This window comes from Pongo abelii, chromosome 1 (genome assembly GCF_028885655.2).
Source record: "Pongo abelii isolate AG06213 chromosome 1, NHGRI_mPonAbe1-v2.0_pri, whole genome shotgun sequence".
NCBI lineage: Eukaryota > Metazoa > Chordata > Mammalia > Primates > Hominidae > Pongo > Pongo abelii.
The window spans coordinates 215,263,086-215,278,106 of NC_071985.2; the positions used below are offsets into that span (position 1 = coordinate 215,263,086).

Here is a 15,021-nt window from a genome sequence, read left to right on the forward strand (position 1 = left end):
GTAGGGGTGGAGAGACAAGGTCACGTGTCAGTCTCCCCTACTAAGTGACCTGGTGCAGGGTTGGCATCAATTACTGTTTGTTGGGGCTGGGCACAGTGGCTCACGCCTGTAATCCCAACACTTTGGAGGCCAAGGCGTGTGCATCACTTGAGGTCAGGAGTTCGAGATCAGCTTGACCAACATGGTGAAACCCTGTCTCAGCTAAAAATACAAAAAACTGGCCAGGTGTGGTGGTGGGTGCCTGTAATCCCAGCTACTCGGGAGGCTGAGGCAGGAGAATCTCTTAAGCCTGGGAGGCAGAGGTTGCAGCGAGCTGAGATCGTGCCAGTGCAGTCCAGCCTGGGGAACAGAGCAAGACTCTGTCTCCAAAACAAACAAAAAAACAAACAAACAAAACAATTACCGTTTGTTGGATGACCTGCTCACCATGCTCCATGGCCCAGTGGCCCCACAAGTGGACCTGGCTCCAGTGGCCCATGGAGTGCCAGAGCTTGGGCGTTAACCCAGGCTTCCCCCCTGCACGAGCTGCGTGACCTTGGACAAGTGACCATACCTCTCTGTTCTTCCATGTCAGCATGTGAATAACAGGATTCAATGAGTCTGAGATCTGTGCTCCACAGGTTAAACCAGATGATGGGTTGGGAAAGGGTTTTTCTGACTGTTTGAAATGATAATTCCACATTGGAATACAACCCATCAGCCTATTGATTCGACAAATCTTTACGGAGGCCCTGAGCATCTATCGCAGGAGCTGGGCTGAGCATGGAGGACCCAGAGATGAAGAAGGGAGGGCCCTAGTCAGAGAGATGAGAACCAGGGAGGAAGGCTGAGAGCAGATTCCTGCAGTCTGGGCGGAGCGTTGCTCTGGGGCCTGACAAAAGGGGGGGGGTCCCCTTTCCTAATTAGAGCTCTGGGAGTAGGAGGCCTGGGATTGGGTCCAGTGGAACTTCTAGCTGGAAAGCATGGGCACACTCTATCTCTGGGGAGAGTGCCATGGCCAGGGAGCTACAGAAAGAGCATCTTGCTCCTGGCCTTCCCTTTGGCCTGCAGGCAAGGCCTCACTTCCTGAGGAGTTTAGCCCAGGGCCTGGCCAATGAGTGCACCACACATGCCAGCTATCATTGCTTTGCTAATGACTGGCAGCCCAGGCATGCAGGCAGCTCAAGCTCCGGGGCTGGCTGGTGCCTGTGAGTTCACTCTGGCCTCAGGGAATGGACTCTTAGGTCACTGGCTGGCCTGGCTATTTCATCATCTTCAATTAAAAGTGGTCTGGCTTTAGGGGCCTCAGAATAACCGCCTGTTGGCAGATGGGGACCACCAACAATTGAATTATCTATGCCTTGGTGCCTGCCATTGAATTATTTGACCCCAGTGTGCACATCGGATCAGGTGGATGGGATTGTGTGAAGCGGGCTTTCCAAATCTCACTGCCCATATCTTAACATGGAAGACTTTTTAGCAAATGAATTCCAGGTTCCCCAGGTCTTGCTCTGGGCTGGAATCAAATTCTGTCATGGTGGAGCCCAGGAATTGATATTTTAAAGCAACTTCCAAGGTGATCCTGATGCAGGTGGTCAGTGAGCTGGCCTGTGGTGTAGACACCACCAGTGGGTGGCTTGTTGCTCAGTTGATATGTAATTTTATATTTATTTATTATTTTAGAGAAGAAGTCTCACTATTTTGCCCAGTCTGGTTTTGAACTCCTGAGCTCAAGTGATCCTCCCACCTCAGCCTCCCAAGGTGCTGAGATTACAGGCATGAGCCACTGGCCAGTTCATGGGTAATTTAAGGCTGCTGAAGGCTGCTGAGCATTCCCCTAGTGGCTGGGAGGAGACCTGCAATCCTGTCTTCTAAAATCATCTCTGGTTTTGAGACGGGGACCAGGTTCCCACTTTGGGTTGAAAGCCAGGGGCTTTCAATTCTAATACTAAGAGGCATAATCTGTTAAAAACAATAAAATAAACAATGCCACTCTCTCTCATTCACACTCCTGGATGAATTCTGGGTGGGAGAGAGAGGAATGGGTTTCCAGCAGGTCAGGAATTGAGCATATTCTTGGAGAGTTAGATTCATAAGGGCAGGGCCTGTGTTTGTTGTTGCTGAGTGCCTGGCACAAACCCAGCATGCAGTAGGTAGGCAACATGTGTTTGCCGGGTGGTCAAAAGAATCAATAAATGAATGACCACTTCATGTGGCAAGCAGCACCTGTTAGGTATATTTTAGAGAAAAAAAGACGTATGCTTCATGAAAATATACAGAGGGAGAAGGGAGCTGGAGAATTGAGACTTTGAAATCAATGAGGGTCAGATGGCACTTTTCTTTGTATCAACCGTAAAAAAAGAGTTTGGTCTCCACATGAATAGATTGTAGAAGGATCATTTAACTTTTCAAAGGGAAACAAACCCCTCTGCTCTTTGAACCAAACAGTTAATGTGCCTATTTAAAAATCAATCCCTTATTTTTTTCATTTGAACAGATTCCAGAGAGCTTCTGCTTAGAAACCATTGTCCGCCTATGGAGTGGTCTTGCCACTACTTGGTCAATTTCCTCTTGCCATGTGTTTGCACACACGGGCCCTCCGACCAGAGAATCAGCTCCCAGCTCGTCTTTGTCTAAAACCCACTGACGCCTCTAGAACCACTTCAAATGCCAGCATCACCCTGATTTCCCCAGTCTCTGCATCTCTGATTCATCATTGTATTATATCTGAATCTTCTCTATGACAGCTATCACTTTATTACTTGAATTGTTAGCTATTTATCTAGTGTTTTATCTCCCCTTTCTCTTTTCATTCCACAAATATTTATTGTTCCTTTCTAAATGCCAAGTAGGTCCTGGGGTTACTGAGATGAAGAAGATGTAGCTGAGCCTTGGAGGAGCTTATAGGCCAACGGGCATGAAGGGAGGGGAACAGGCTTTAAGCTCCGAAGAGGCAGGGGCTGATTTTAGCCACCTTTGTGCACCATAGCTCTGTGCCTCAAATGCAGCAAACGCTTACTGTGCACTGTTGAGTGTATATGTGACCCAATGCACCTCAGAGTAATAAAGAAAGTAGCATTTCTTCCAGCGCCCTGCATTCTCAGCCTCTTTTTTTCATTTACTCCAGCTCTCCCGAGTCTCCCTCCTGATAAACATGCATCAAAAGGTGCAGCCCAGCATTGGCTTTCTCTACATGGCCCCCAGGCCCATCCCACCCCACCCCGCCCGGCTGTTCCCCACCACCTGTGGCTTTGGGGGATGCTTCAGGATGCTTCAGGAAATGGAAGACACCACATGTGTGTGGGAGGAGTGGTTGAAGCCTCGCTGTGATTCACCCGGACCTCCAAGGAGGTCACAGCTGCCCTCTGGGATGGCCACATTCCATGGGGAGGGGCTTCAGGACACGCTACCTCAAATACGGCACCTTGGTATATTGAATATTTTATACCTGGAAATCAGATTCCAGGCTCCTCTGTGGACGGCTTTGTCTTCCTTCCCTGGCACCTCCAACCCACCTTCTCTACCCAGGAACTAAGGTGAGCTTGACAAACCGCATATCACAGCATGCCATACCCTTCAGCAGCTTCCAGGGTGCAGAGAATGAACATCAGCTGACCTCCCCATTCCCTGTGCTCTGGCCACAATGGCCCTCTGGCAGCTCCCAGATCACACCAAGCTCTTTCTCACTCCAGGACCTTTGCACTTGCTATGTCGTCTACCTGGAGTGCCCTCCCAAGCCCCAACCTTGTCTGGCTGGCTTCTTATGCTACAGATCTGTGCTCAGATGCCTCCAGATTCCTGGAGATACATTCCAGGTATCTCCTATGAGGAGCTATGCAATGTCCTCACTCCATTATTCTCACCCCTCTCTATCACATTGCAGCTGGCCTTCTGGATCCATGGGTTCAGAATCTGCAGACCCAACCAACCATGGACCAAAAATATTCACAGAAAAAAAATGCAACAATATAGATAATACAAATAAAAATATAGTATAACAATGATTTACCTAGCATTTACATGATAGTAAGTATTACAAGTAATCTAGAGATGCTTTAAAGGATCCAGGCGGATGTGCGTGGGTGATGTGCAAATGCTGTGCCATTTTATATGTGGGACTTGAGAATCCTAGGATTGTGGTATCTGCTTGGGGGTGTCCTGGAAGCAATCCCCCACGGATCCCAAGGGACAGTTGTACCTTATTCCCTTCACCACACTCATCACACATTGTAACTATTTTTCCTTATTATTTTAAAGGCATTTTTGTAGTGTGTCTCTCCTCACCCACTAGATCAGAAACCTCCCGAAAGCAGGTCTGATTATGTCTTGTTCACCACTTTATCTCCATCATTGTCCCTGATATATGGTAACTACTCAATTCCTTTGTGATGAATGAATGATGTGAGTGTTGGGGGAAGGAACGGGGGCCTGGATGTTCCTTTCCTAAGGTGTCTCGTTCATTCGCCACCAGCAGCAAGTGTTGCATTGAAAGGACTCCACCACCATGCTCACCACGAACTCATTCACCCCACAGATATTTACAAATCATCTACCACGTGCCCAGGGTTGGGGTGCTGTCCTAGGGGTTGGGGAGCAGATGGTGGTGAAAACATCAGACCTAGTCCCTGTCCTCTTGGGGCTTCCAGTCTAGTGGGAGGGCGGGCAGACTCTGAAGACATAGCATCAGTCAGTGAGCTTGAGCAGCCAGGGCTGACTTCCTATAGGAAGCAACCTTTAAGCTGAACTTGAAAGGACAAGTAGGACCTTGTTGGCAAAGAACATTGGCCAAGGTGTTGGAGGGACCTGCAATAGCAGGTCGGGGGCAGGAGTACACTGAGCCCCTCGAATCTAGATTCCCTGTACCAGTGAATTAAGGCCAGTGAAATCTGTCCAGTGCTCCTCATTGCTTCCTGAGCAGATCGAATGGGACAAGGGCCTCAGGGTGCTTCAGGAAATGGAAGACACAGCACGTGTGTGGGCGGAGTGGTTGAAGCCTCACTGTGATTCACTCAGACCTCCAAGGAGGTCACAGCTGCCCTCTGGAATGGCCACATTCCATGGGGAGGGGGTTCAGGACGTGCCACCTCAAATTTGGCACCTTGGTATATTGAATATTTTAAGCAGATGGAATTTGAGAAATGGCAGGCGCAGGAAGGACTCTCTGACCTTTCCCTGAAGCAGGTCACAAGACCTTCACGTGAGAGGTTCCCTCTCTGTACCTGGAGGAAGGAAGCATCTTCACTTCCAAGGGATCTGAACAAGCCACCCTGGTGAGTGTCCCCAGTTTACTTCCCTTAGCTCAGATCCTTCTATCCTTCACATTTTCCCATGACTCCCCACCCTTCATCCAACCCAGCAAAAAACACTCAGCTGGAACCACTTCTGTGGGTCTTCATTTCCTTATAAAATCTCCTGCGTCACCTAAAACGTATACGAACTAGACTTGTATCCTTTTGTCTTGTGAATTCATCTTTTGCTACAGGGGCCCCAGCCAAGAACCTAGAAGGGTGGAATGAAGAGTAGACCTTGAAACAAGGATTTAGGAGCAAAGGGTTTATGTGAGAAGGGGTCCCAGGAAGCTGATGGAATGAGCTAGAAGGGAAGGAAGCCAATACAGGTGCCTTCTCAAGGTTATTCTGGGGGGGGCACTGAGAAACTCCGGCAGCGAGTTGACAGCATTCATCCCATAGTTTCTCAATGTCCCCCCTTCTTATCCCATTTTCTAATTTTACCCATTAGGAAACACCCCCAAGGGGCCAAGGAGCATACCCAGAACTGCCCGCTCATTTTGCACATTTCATTATGCACCCACTGTGTGCCAGGCCCTGGGCTGAGAGCTGGGCATGTGAGGTAAAGGAGGAGCATGTGCTTAGTCCTCCAGAGCATGCATCTGAACTGTCCCCCTGGAGGGACGAGGGGGCTGGGTATGCACCCAATAAACAGTCATTGGTCAAGGCTGCTCCCGGGGTGGCGTCAACTCCCCGGCACTTCTCACCTTTCTCGTGTGCAGGCTGAGTGGGCTCCAGTGCCCTGAGAAAGCCCTGTGGAAGCATCAAGGATGCTGGCACTGCCAGGAAGAGCGAGGGGTAAGAGGATGTGGGCAGGGCGGGATAACTGTCAGGCACATCTGCCTCCTCCCTTTCACAGAGGGCTCCTTCTTGCCCTCAGGTCTCCACCCAAGTGCCACCTTCCTCGGAGGCCCTGCCTGACCACCCGTCTAAATGGCACCCAGCATCTCATTCCTTCCCGGCACTGCACCCCACTTGCCCCTTCATTACACGCCCACGGTTTAGAATCACTTCTTTGCAGAATGTGGAATGATGTATTCACCTACATTGTGCCGTGTCTCCCCGACTAGATTGCAAAGCCGTGCTTTTCTCATTCCCCCCTGTATCCCTGGGCACCTTCCACCAAGCCAAGGTCCTAGTAGGTGCTCAACTAAATAGGCTTGCAGGGAATACATTCTTGTCAATTCCAACCTGGGAGTTCTGGGCTCTGGGGCTAAGACCTAGAAAAGCATTTGATAGATGGGCCTATGGGACGCTCAGAGAGGCAGTGATCTGTCCAAGGTCATACAACTGGGGATACACACCTGCACCCCCTGGGGGCAGAAGTCCTGATGATCCACCCAACTTCCATCCCTCCAGGGCACCATCAGTGGGACAAAAAGCTCCAGGAGTCCTTGGGGCTCCTCTAGGCTACCCGGGAAATTGCTCTCAGCCAATTCTTGGTAATCTTCTCAGCCTCATTCTCTCCCTACTTTCCCCAGCTGAAGAGGAAACGGCTCAGACAGCTGTGGAGCTGGGACTCTCTCTTGTTGAGATGCATTAATTTGTAAATATCTTCATTTATATGTAAATGCGGAGTCCGGCGCCCCGGCGCCCCGCCGCCAGCCCTGATGGGGCTCTGCAGCCTGAAGAGGCAGTCGCCCCCCGCACGGCTGGTTGGGAGGGCCGACAATCCTCCGTGATCCCGTTAGGCTCCAGAGGGTCTGCTCCTTCCTTCCCTCTCCCTTGGTGGTCACCAAACAGGACAGCTCAGCTCCCTGGGGTGCTCTCTGCTTGGGAGACCACCCCTGTTACTGAGGCTCAGGGAGAAGGTGGGGGAGACTGGCCCCCACGTGGGGAAGAAAAGAGCACTGGCTCCTGAGATCAGGCTTAAGTCAGGGCCGCTGTGTGACCTCAGGCAAGCCTCATTCCCTCTCTGGGCTTTGGCTTCCACAACTGAAAAACAAGGGGTCTGGTCAAGTTCACGTCATTCCAGAGGGAGACTGTTGGGCCTTGCTGAACTTTGACCTCTTCTGTAGTAAGAACAGGGCTAGAGAAAATGATTAATAATAATAATACCTGTCTGCATTCATGGGGTTGTTTGTGCAGATCAAAACAGAAAGTGCATAAAAGGAGGCTTTATGAGATTTGTAAAAAGGTGAGTATTTTTTGTTTTGTTTTATGGTGGGAGAAGGAGAGGTTGTTCTAGGCAATGGCAGCAAACATGAGGCCGGAAACCAGCACTTCACTTGAATGCATGCCATCAGCTCCTCACAAGCTGCAGCTAGCCTCTTAGTGCTGTCATGTTCCTTTGGAGGTCAGGAAACTCGATTGTGGGGTTACCAGCCCCAGATTTCACTAATGCCAGGAGGTGGAAGAGGCAGGATTTGAACTCAGGCGGTTGGACATAAATTTCACTGAAATTCCGCAACAATTGTACAAAGCCAGTCATGTCAAGTCTGCTCTACAGGCGAAGAACCTGAAGCAGAGACAGAGAGGTTAAGGCTCTCATCCCAGGTCACACAGCAGGCAGAGACTGAGCTGGGATTTTCATCTGGGTCTTCTGGTAGCAGGGCTTGCTCTTGAGGCTCCAGGGAGCAGGAGAGAGTGGTGCTCAAGAATGTTCTAGATGGTCCCTGGGTTTCTTTCTTAGCTAGAAATCAGAACCAAGGAGTCCTAGAGGCCATGCTGGTGGCAGTGGGTGGCTTGGTGAGGAAGGAATTCTCAGAGACACAGTGACCGGCAGGGGTGGGCTGAGTGGCATTAGGTTTCTGGGAGTCGTGGAGATTATTTGGGAGTTCACTTACTATAAAACCATCTGTGGTTTCCAAAATAGCTATTTTCTCCAAAATGAGTTTTTATCTCCTTTTTCATCTTGATTGTAACTGGCTTGTTTTAGGTGTGCTTTAATATTTTAAGGCACCATAATTTCTTTTTGGAAGCAGGTTCAGGAGAAATCATAACTAGATGGATGAAGGAGTTTGTGCGGCTGTTCACACACCTCTTCACACACCTTCACGTCCACATTCTCAGCATGGTCCTGGCACAGAGCCCAGAGAGAAGGAGGACCCAGCCAGGTCACCTGGGGAGCACACTCACCTTCCCATTTTTACAAAAGCAGGCAGAGGAGGATGCCTGGGCCAGATTCTTGGTGCAGGGTTGGACCCACCGTTTACAATCTTCTTGTCCCACTTTCTAATTTTACCCAATAGAAAACAGGTCTGAAGGGCTGAGGAGTATAGCCTGAGCTGTCCACTCATTTTGCAAATTTAATTACGTACCCACTGTGTGCCAGGCCCTGGGCTGAGAGTTGGGGATGCAAGGTGAAGGAGGAGCATGTGCCTTGTCTTCCTGGAGCTCACAGTCACAGAGACCCACAGCCCATGCTGGAGAGTAGGGCCTCCTCCTCCTCCAGGCTCAGAGTCTAAATACAACACAGTGCCAGGCACTAGCTGGGACATCCACATAGCATGATGCCACAGTGCACATCATGTGGGTTTGCCAGCTGCAGCCCCCTCCAGGGTACCCGATGAAGCACGGTCCCCCTCCAGCTTTGGAGCAGACCACTACTTTCAGGCTGGGCACCTGGCAAAGCATTTGGCGGTGTGGTGTGGAACAGTGTGTGTGTGCAAAGCTGTGCACTCTTCATGAATGCAGTGAGATTCCCTCTGAGGAGGGGTGGGTACTGGGGCAGTTGCAGCCGACCAGCTTTGGGGGATCGGTTCAGCTAAGGTGAGGGGTCCCATGGGTGGAATTTCTTGAGTGGGGTTCTGAAGGCTGATGAGGAGTTTACCAGATGACCAAAGGGAGAAAGGCCCTTTGAGAAGAGGGACCAGCGTGTGTTAAGGGTCAAAGGGATAAAACAGGACTACGATCTTGTAGGGAGTTTGTGGGAAGGAGGTGGAGCAACACACAGGGAAAACAGCAGGCTCTAGAAGGAGATCGAGTCAGCTTGATTCTGCCACCCGCCTCCTGGAAAACAGGGATGGGGTAGGAAAATCACGCATCTCCGACTTGAGCACTGCTCCTTCCCACCCTGCTGCTTCTGACCTGGGAGTCCAGTTGCTTGGGGTCGTTCTCTCTTAAGCTCGGGACCCTTATGGCCTTGGAGCTCACAAGAAACAGTAGAACGGGTGTATGAGCTTCCAAGCCAGGCAGAACTGCTTCACCGCCCAGCGGTGTCATTGCTGCCTGTGTGACTTTAGGCCCATTGCTCACTCTCTCTGGGCCTCAGTATCTCACTTGGAAATAAATGGAGTTTGGAAAACCCACCTTCCAGGACTGTTGGAGGAGCTGGCAGAGGAGGCCAGTCAGAAGAGCGGTGGCTTGGCCCTCTCCTGCCTCTTCCCTCCAGGGGATGGCCCTCCAGGGAATGGGTCCCACTTCCATAAGCGGAGCCCCCAGTTCTGCCTTCCAAGCCCAAGAGCACCGAGGGATTGATGTGAAACGGCTGGAGAACTGCCCTCCGCCCCACTCCCCATCCCTCCGCACTTCCCCTGCTGTCCGCCCGCCGCCCCCAGGCACTCACCTCACAGTGGACTGGTACACCAGGTCCTCTCGCTTGCGGTAGTTCTCCATGTGTGAGTAGTTGGTGGAGAACATGGCGTCGAAGGTGAAGATCTTTTGCTTGATGGTGCCACCATCGGTCACCTGCCACAGAGCACAGAGATAGCCACACGTGAGTGCTCAGCCAGCCCTGGTCACCCCTTTCCCCAGGACACTGACAAGATGCAGGCAGGAAGCCCAGAAGAAGGACAGCCCTCATCCTGAGAATAAGGTAATCACTGAGGGCTTCCTGGAGGCAGCAATGTTTAAGTTGCCTCCTGAAGGAAGAGTAGGAGCCAGCCTGGCAACAGGTGGGAGTTTTCCAGGCAGAGGGAACAGCAAAGGCCCTGTGGCAGAAAAGAGCAGTGTGCGCTCAGGGGAAGCTTGCTGCCTTCACAGCACCTGGAGCAGAAAGGAAGTGGGATGAGAAGAGGCTGTGAAGAAAAATGTGGGCCAGATCATGGAGGGTCTCTACAGCAAAGGAGCTCAGCTTCTCCTGAAGGCAGTGGTCCCCAGGGCCAGGCTTAGATTAGATTTACAAGCTCCTCTGGCTATAGATTGAGGATGAATCAAAAGGGGCAAGACTAGAGGCAGGGAGCCTGGGAGAGGTCAGGAATCCAACATCCTGGCATGGGCGATGCAGAAGGGGACAGCGTGGGGCACTTGCCCTCCTCTTGGGATGGGCCAGGAGAGAGGACATGAAGTCCCCATTTCACTTAAGAATGCGGAAGTGGGAGAAGGCAGGGAGGTGGCAATGAAGCTAGCGCTGGAAGCCCAAGGCTGCCGGGCTGTCCCGCTGTTCACGGCTGATGGAAAGCAAACCCAAGCGTCCTGTGCCCTCAGCTGCCACCCGCCTGCCTCCCCACATCTGCGCTGCCTGCAGCTAATGAAAGTGTCACTCCACAAAGCAGCAAGGTATGTGTTGTCACTGTTTCAATTATTTATCTGTTTACTCGGCTGCAGTTTTCCGCTTGTCTCAGCAACTCTATTATAGACTGGGAGCTTGCAGCCTCTCGCAGCTCAGCTGGGCTCCGCGCTAACAGCTTGCAATGGGGAGGCCTCATGCCTGGGCCTGGAGAAGTGGAATTAGCTCCCTGCAGCTCTGCATGGTGGAGGCAGTGGGGAGAGGGGCAGGGAGGGGGGTGGCTAGGGATGGGTGTCTCCAAGGGGCTGGGTTAGGGGGGATGCTGAAAGCAGCTTCCCCAGGCAAAAAGGTGAGGATTGGAGTGTGAATCTGTCCCCCTGTCACCTGCCTGGGAGTACTGGCCCTAGACACAGCTGGGCTCCTCTAGACACATATGTACCCAAGCTGACTTGGACCACATCTCTCTGACCTAGGTGGTATTGCTACTGGTTTAGGAGAGACTCCATGCATCTGGCTAGCATTGGTTGAGCACCAGCTGTGTGCAGACACAGGCTACGTCTGTGCCGGTCACTTTCCATAGACCGCAAGCTTTGTAAAGAGTAAGGTGGCCTCTGTGAGGACCAGGGATGGTTAGAATCATGAGAAGGCCTTCGCAGGCCCTGGGACCCTGAGAGGAAGCAGCAGTGAGACTTCCCAGGGCATGGCTTCTCCTTACCCCTCCGTAAGCCCACACCACTCCTGTCTCTGTTGGGACTTAGCGACATGCACACGTGTCACTTTCTTCCCCTCCGAGGGCTTGGCGCTTTCTGACCGTGTGCAGAGGGGAGACAGAGGACCAGGTCCAGCTTCTGAAATGGGACCATGAGAGTGGAGGAAGAGGATGAGGATGGGGACAGGAGGATTCTCCTCTCCTCTTGGGATCCCTGCTGGCACTCACTGGCACTCACCCCAAGAAAGATGCCCACCCCTAACCAACCACACCTTGACTCTGAGTCCACTGTCATCACCCAGAAAAATGTCCCTGAGTTGACTGTGTCCAGCTTGGCATGGGGTGGAGAAGAGAGTTGGCCGTACTTGGGATCAGAGCTTCCATCTCCCCACCTCCCAATGTCCCAGCCTGGGGTGGAGGCCAAGACCCTCCAGGGGCTCCCCATTCTCCATGCACCCCCTTCCCATCCCCGCCTCACCCATTTGACTTTTTTAGAGCCACCAAAGTACCTTTAAAGCAGGGCCTTTTCACTTGGGGGGTGATTTCGCTCACCCTACCCACCAGGGGACATACAGCAAGCTCAGGAGACATTTTTGGTTGTCACAACTGGGGAGGAGAGGTGCGGTTTGGTACTGGTGTCTAGCCGACAGAGGCTAGGAAGCTGCTGACCATTTCACGATGTCCAGGACAGCCCCTTGCCCCCCTCCCAAGAATTATCTGGCCCCCAAATGTCAACAGTGCCCAGGTGGAGAAACCCAGCTTTAAGCCCATCACATTGGGTGGCCATACCAGGTCCCTGGGAACACAGCCGAACAGACAAGAATGTTCCCATTTTGCAGGTAAAGAAACTGAGGCTTGGAGAGGCAAAATTATTCAGCTGAGGCCCCACACTAGGTTCCTGACAAGCGTCTGGCTTCCGGACCAGAGTTCACATCCCATCCCATCAGGCTGGAAGAGACTGCGGGTGAACTGAGTGCCTCTCAACGTCCCTTTCTACCCCTGGTGGCCAGGCTCATTAGGAGAAAGGATGTCAGAATCTCAGTGGAAGTGCGAGGATTTTTCTCCCAAAGTCATAAAGCGGAAGGCATCCTGCCTGTTTAACTGGCAGCCCGTCTTCTGGCCTCGCCTCCCTTCAGGTACTGCTTTTTTATCTCCTCCTAAAATGCGGCAGCCCTTATCGTCCCAATCTCAAATTTCACTCCATTTTTTTTATTACACAAAAGAGAAAAAATCTGTCAGTAAAACTGTCTCTTCAAATTTATTCGCCGAGACTGAGGGTTTTATTACTAGGAAAATACACCCGCACCCCACACGTCCACACACATACCCACACACCCCAGATAAAGCACTGAAGAATTATCTGAGTCGTAAATCGCTGTTTCAGGCCGAGGGACAGGGGAGTTTCAAGGATGAGCCTAGTTTTCCTTTGGTTTTATTTACATCTGTTTCTCTGGGGCTGTGTCTGGGGCCTCACTGTCAGCCAGAGGAGTAAATAACTGCTTCTGTGAAACCTGCTTCAGGCAGCTGGAGACAAGTGCTTATCTCGGCTGCAGGGTGAGGGATCTGGAGGGCAGGCCCCACTGTCCCAGCTCTCTGTGGTACATAGTCCCTCCTCCCTCAGCCTCCCGGAAGGTAAAGGAAATGGGAGGCTCAGACACGCTCAGGTGGGGTCAGCGGGCGAGCAGCTATTTGCAAGGATGTTATTCTGTGGTTCCTGGTGGTTAGAGGGCCCAAGAAAGAGGCCAGATGGGAAGTGGGGATTAGTACAGGCTGTGGACAGAAGGTGTGGTGGGTGTGCTGGAAGACACCTCGCCTTTAATTCTAGAAACATTTCTCCACACCTGAGACATACAGGGGCAGTTGCAGCCTCACAGCCGAGAAGGAAATAAATTTCAGACACGGTCGCAGCCCATTACGACCTTATTCACAAGAGGTACACAGTCCACAATTAGCTGAGGTTCCAGAGTCAGTAAGATGATGGCTGCAGCAGCAACAGGTAATTACCAAGTGTTATCCAATGATGTTCTGATGCTTCTGAAGGAGCCAAGAATCCCCTTGGAGGGAGGGGTGATCATGGAAAGCTTCCTGGAGGAAGTAGGCCCTTTTCAGGGTGTGCTTGGTCCTAGTCTGGCTCTTTCTGCCTATGGGAGGCTTTGGAGCATGAAGCAAGGCTGATTTCCTCCATCCCCAGTTGAATGTTTGATTTTGGTTCCTAATTTTGTGCTCTGAAGAAGTCATTCCACCTCCCCTAGTCTCAGTTTCTTTATCTGTGAAATGGGGATAAGGCAACGTTCCTCCCTGTGAGGATTACATGAGCCTTGTAGAGTCCCTGGTAGGTGGGAAGTGCTCACTCGTGGGGTATTTTCACGAGCACTCACACTTTTCTGGACCATCTCTTTTTCTGTGTCCCTCCCCACCCTCCAGGGCTCTTTCTGTCTATGGGGCTGGAGAGCAAACTGTCTCTTGCTAAAATGCCAGAGGATGTGGAATTCAGTAAATGAAAGAAGGGAGCCCACACCCAGAGAGGGAGGCAGGTGGGAGGTGCCAGAAGGCTGGGTTGTGGCTATAAGGAGTGGGGTGCAGAGAGCAGGGACCGAGAATTTGCTAGTAGTCATCGTAGCAGCTTCAAAATAGAGTGCAGGGATGCCCTGAGTGAGTACCTGGAGGCAGGCAGGTCTCATGGGCTCTGAGAGGCTCCCATGGTGCCAGTGGGCAGGGACCATCAGGCCAGGGCAGACCGACAACTGCAGAGCTGACAGGGCAGACAAGGTAAGCCAAGCCCTGCGGATGTGTGGGTTTGCCCGGCCCCAGAGCGAGAGGCACTTCTGAAATGAATGATTTCATTCATTCCATATTCAACAGACTTTTGTTGAACAAACAAACAGCTCCTTGAATATGAACTACTCCTAGAACATAAGCTCTATGAGGATGGGTGCTTTTTTTTTTTTTTTTTTTTTTTGAGACGGAGTCTCTCTCTGTCACCCAGGCTGGAGTGTAGTGGCGCGACCTCAGCTCACTGCAAGCTCCACCTCCCAGGTTCACACCATTCTCCTGCCTCAGCCTCCCAAGTAGTTGAGACTACAGGCACCCACCACCACGCCTGGCTAATTTTTTGTATTTTTAGTAGAGACGGGTGGGTTTTCACTGTGTTAGCCAGGATGGTCTCGATCTCCTGACCTCGTGATCTGCCCGCCTCAGCCTCCCAAAGTGTTGGGATTACAGGCGTGAGCCATGGCGCCTGGCCGAAGATGAGGTCTTTATCTGTGCTGTTCATTGCTCTGTTTCCAGAGTTTAGCAAATGGCACTTGCTTGATAAATATCTGCTGAATGAGTCAATGAGTGAATGAATGAGTTGAGACCTTACCATGTGCCAGGCACTGGGAATACCGTGAAGAAAAGGGAAAAGGTCCTTGCTGCTCTGTGATACAGACTGGCCCCAGGACAGCCTGCTGTGCCTGGACCCTGATCTGTCTGGGACTCCCTGGTAAGAGTAGCCTGGCCCAGGCGGGACAGTGGCCTCAGACCACCCCCGATGTGAGGCTCCAAAAGGAACCAGCAGGGTTTCTCTTTCTTAAAGCTCCCAGCATTAATGATATTCTGTGCAGGAAAACATCCTAACTCTGCAAAGGGTACACCTGGACCAGACAGAAGAGGCT

At 51.6% G+C, this 15,021-nt stretch overlaps 1 protein-coding gene across 1 annotated transcript in view; it reads right to left on the reverse strand.

The window, feature by feature from the left end:
* The window catches only part of IGSF21 (immunoglobin superfamily member 21), a 271,337-nt gene that overhangs the window by 77,528 nt on the left and 178,788 nt on the right, over positions 1–15,021 (reverse strand). The window contains exon 3 of the mRNA XM_024251582.2: positions 9,775–9,896. Coding sequence (XP_024107350.2) covers positions 9,775–9,896 — 122 coding nt within the window. The remainder of the gene's footprint in view (positions 1–9,774; positions 9,897–15,021) is intronic.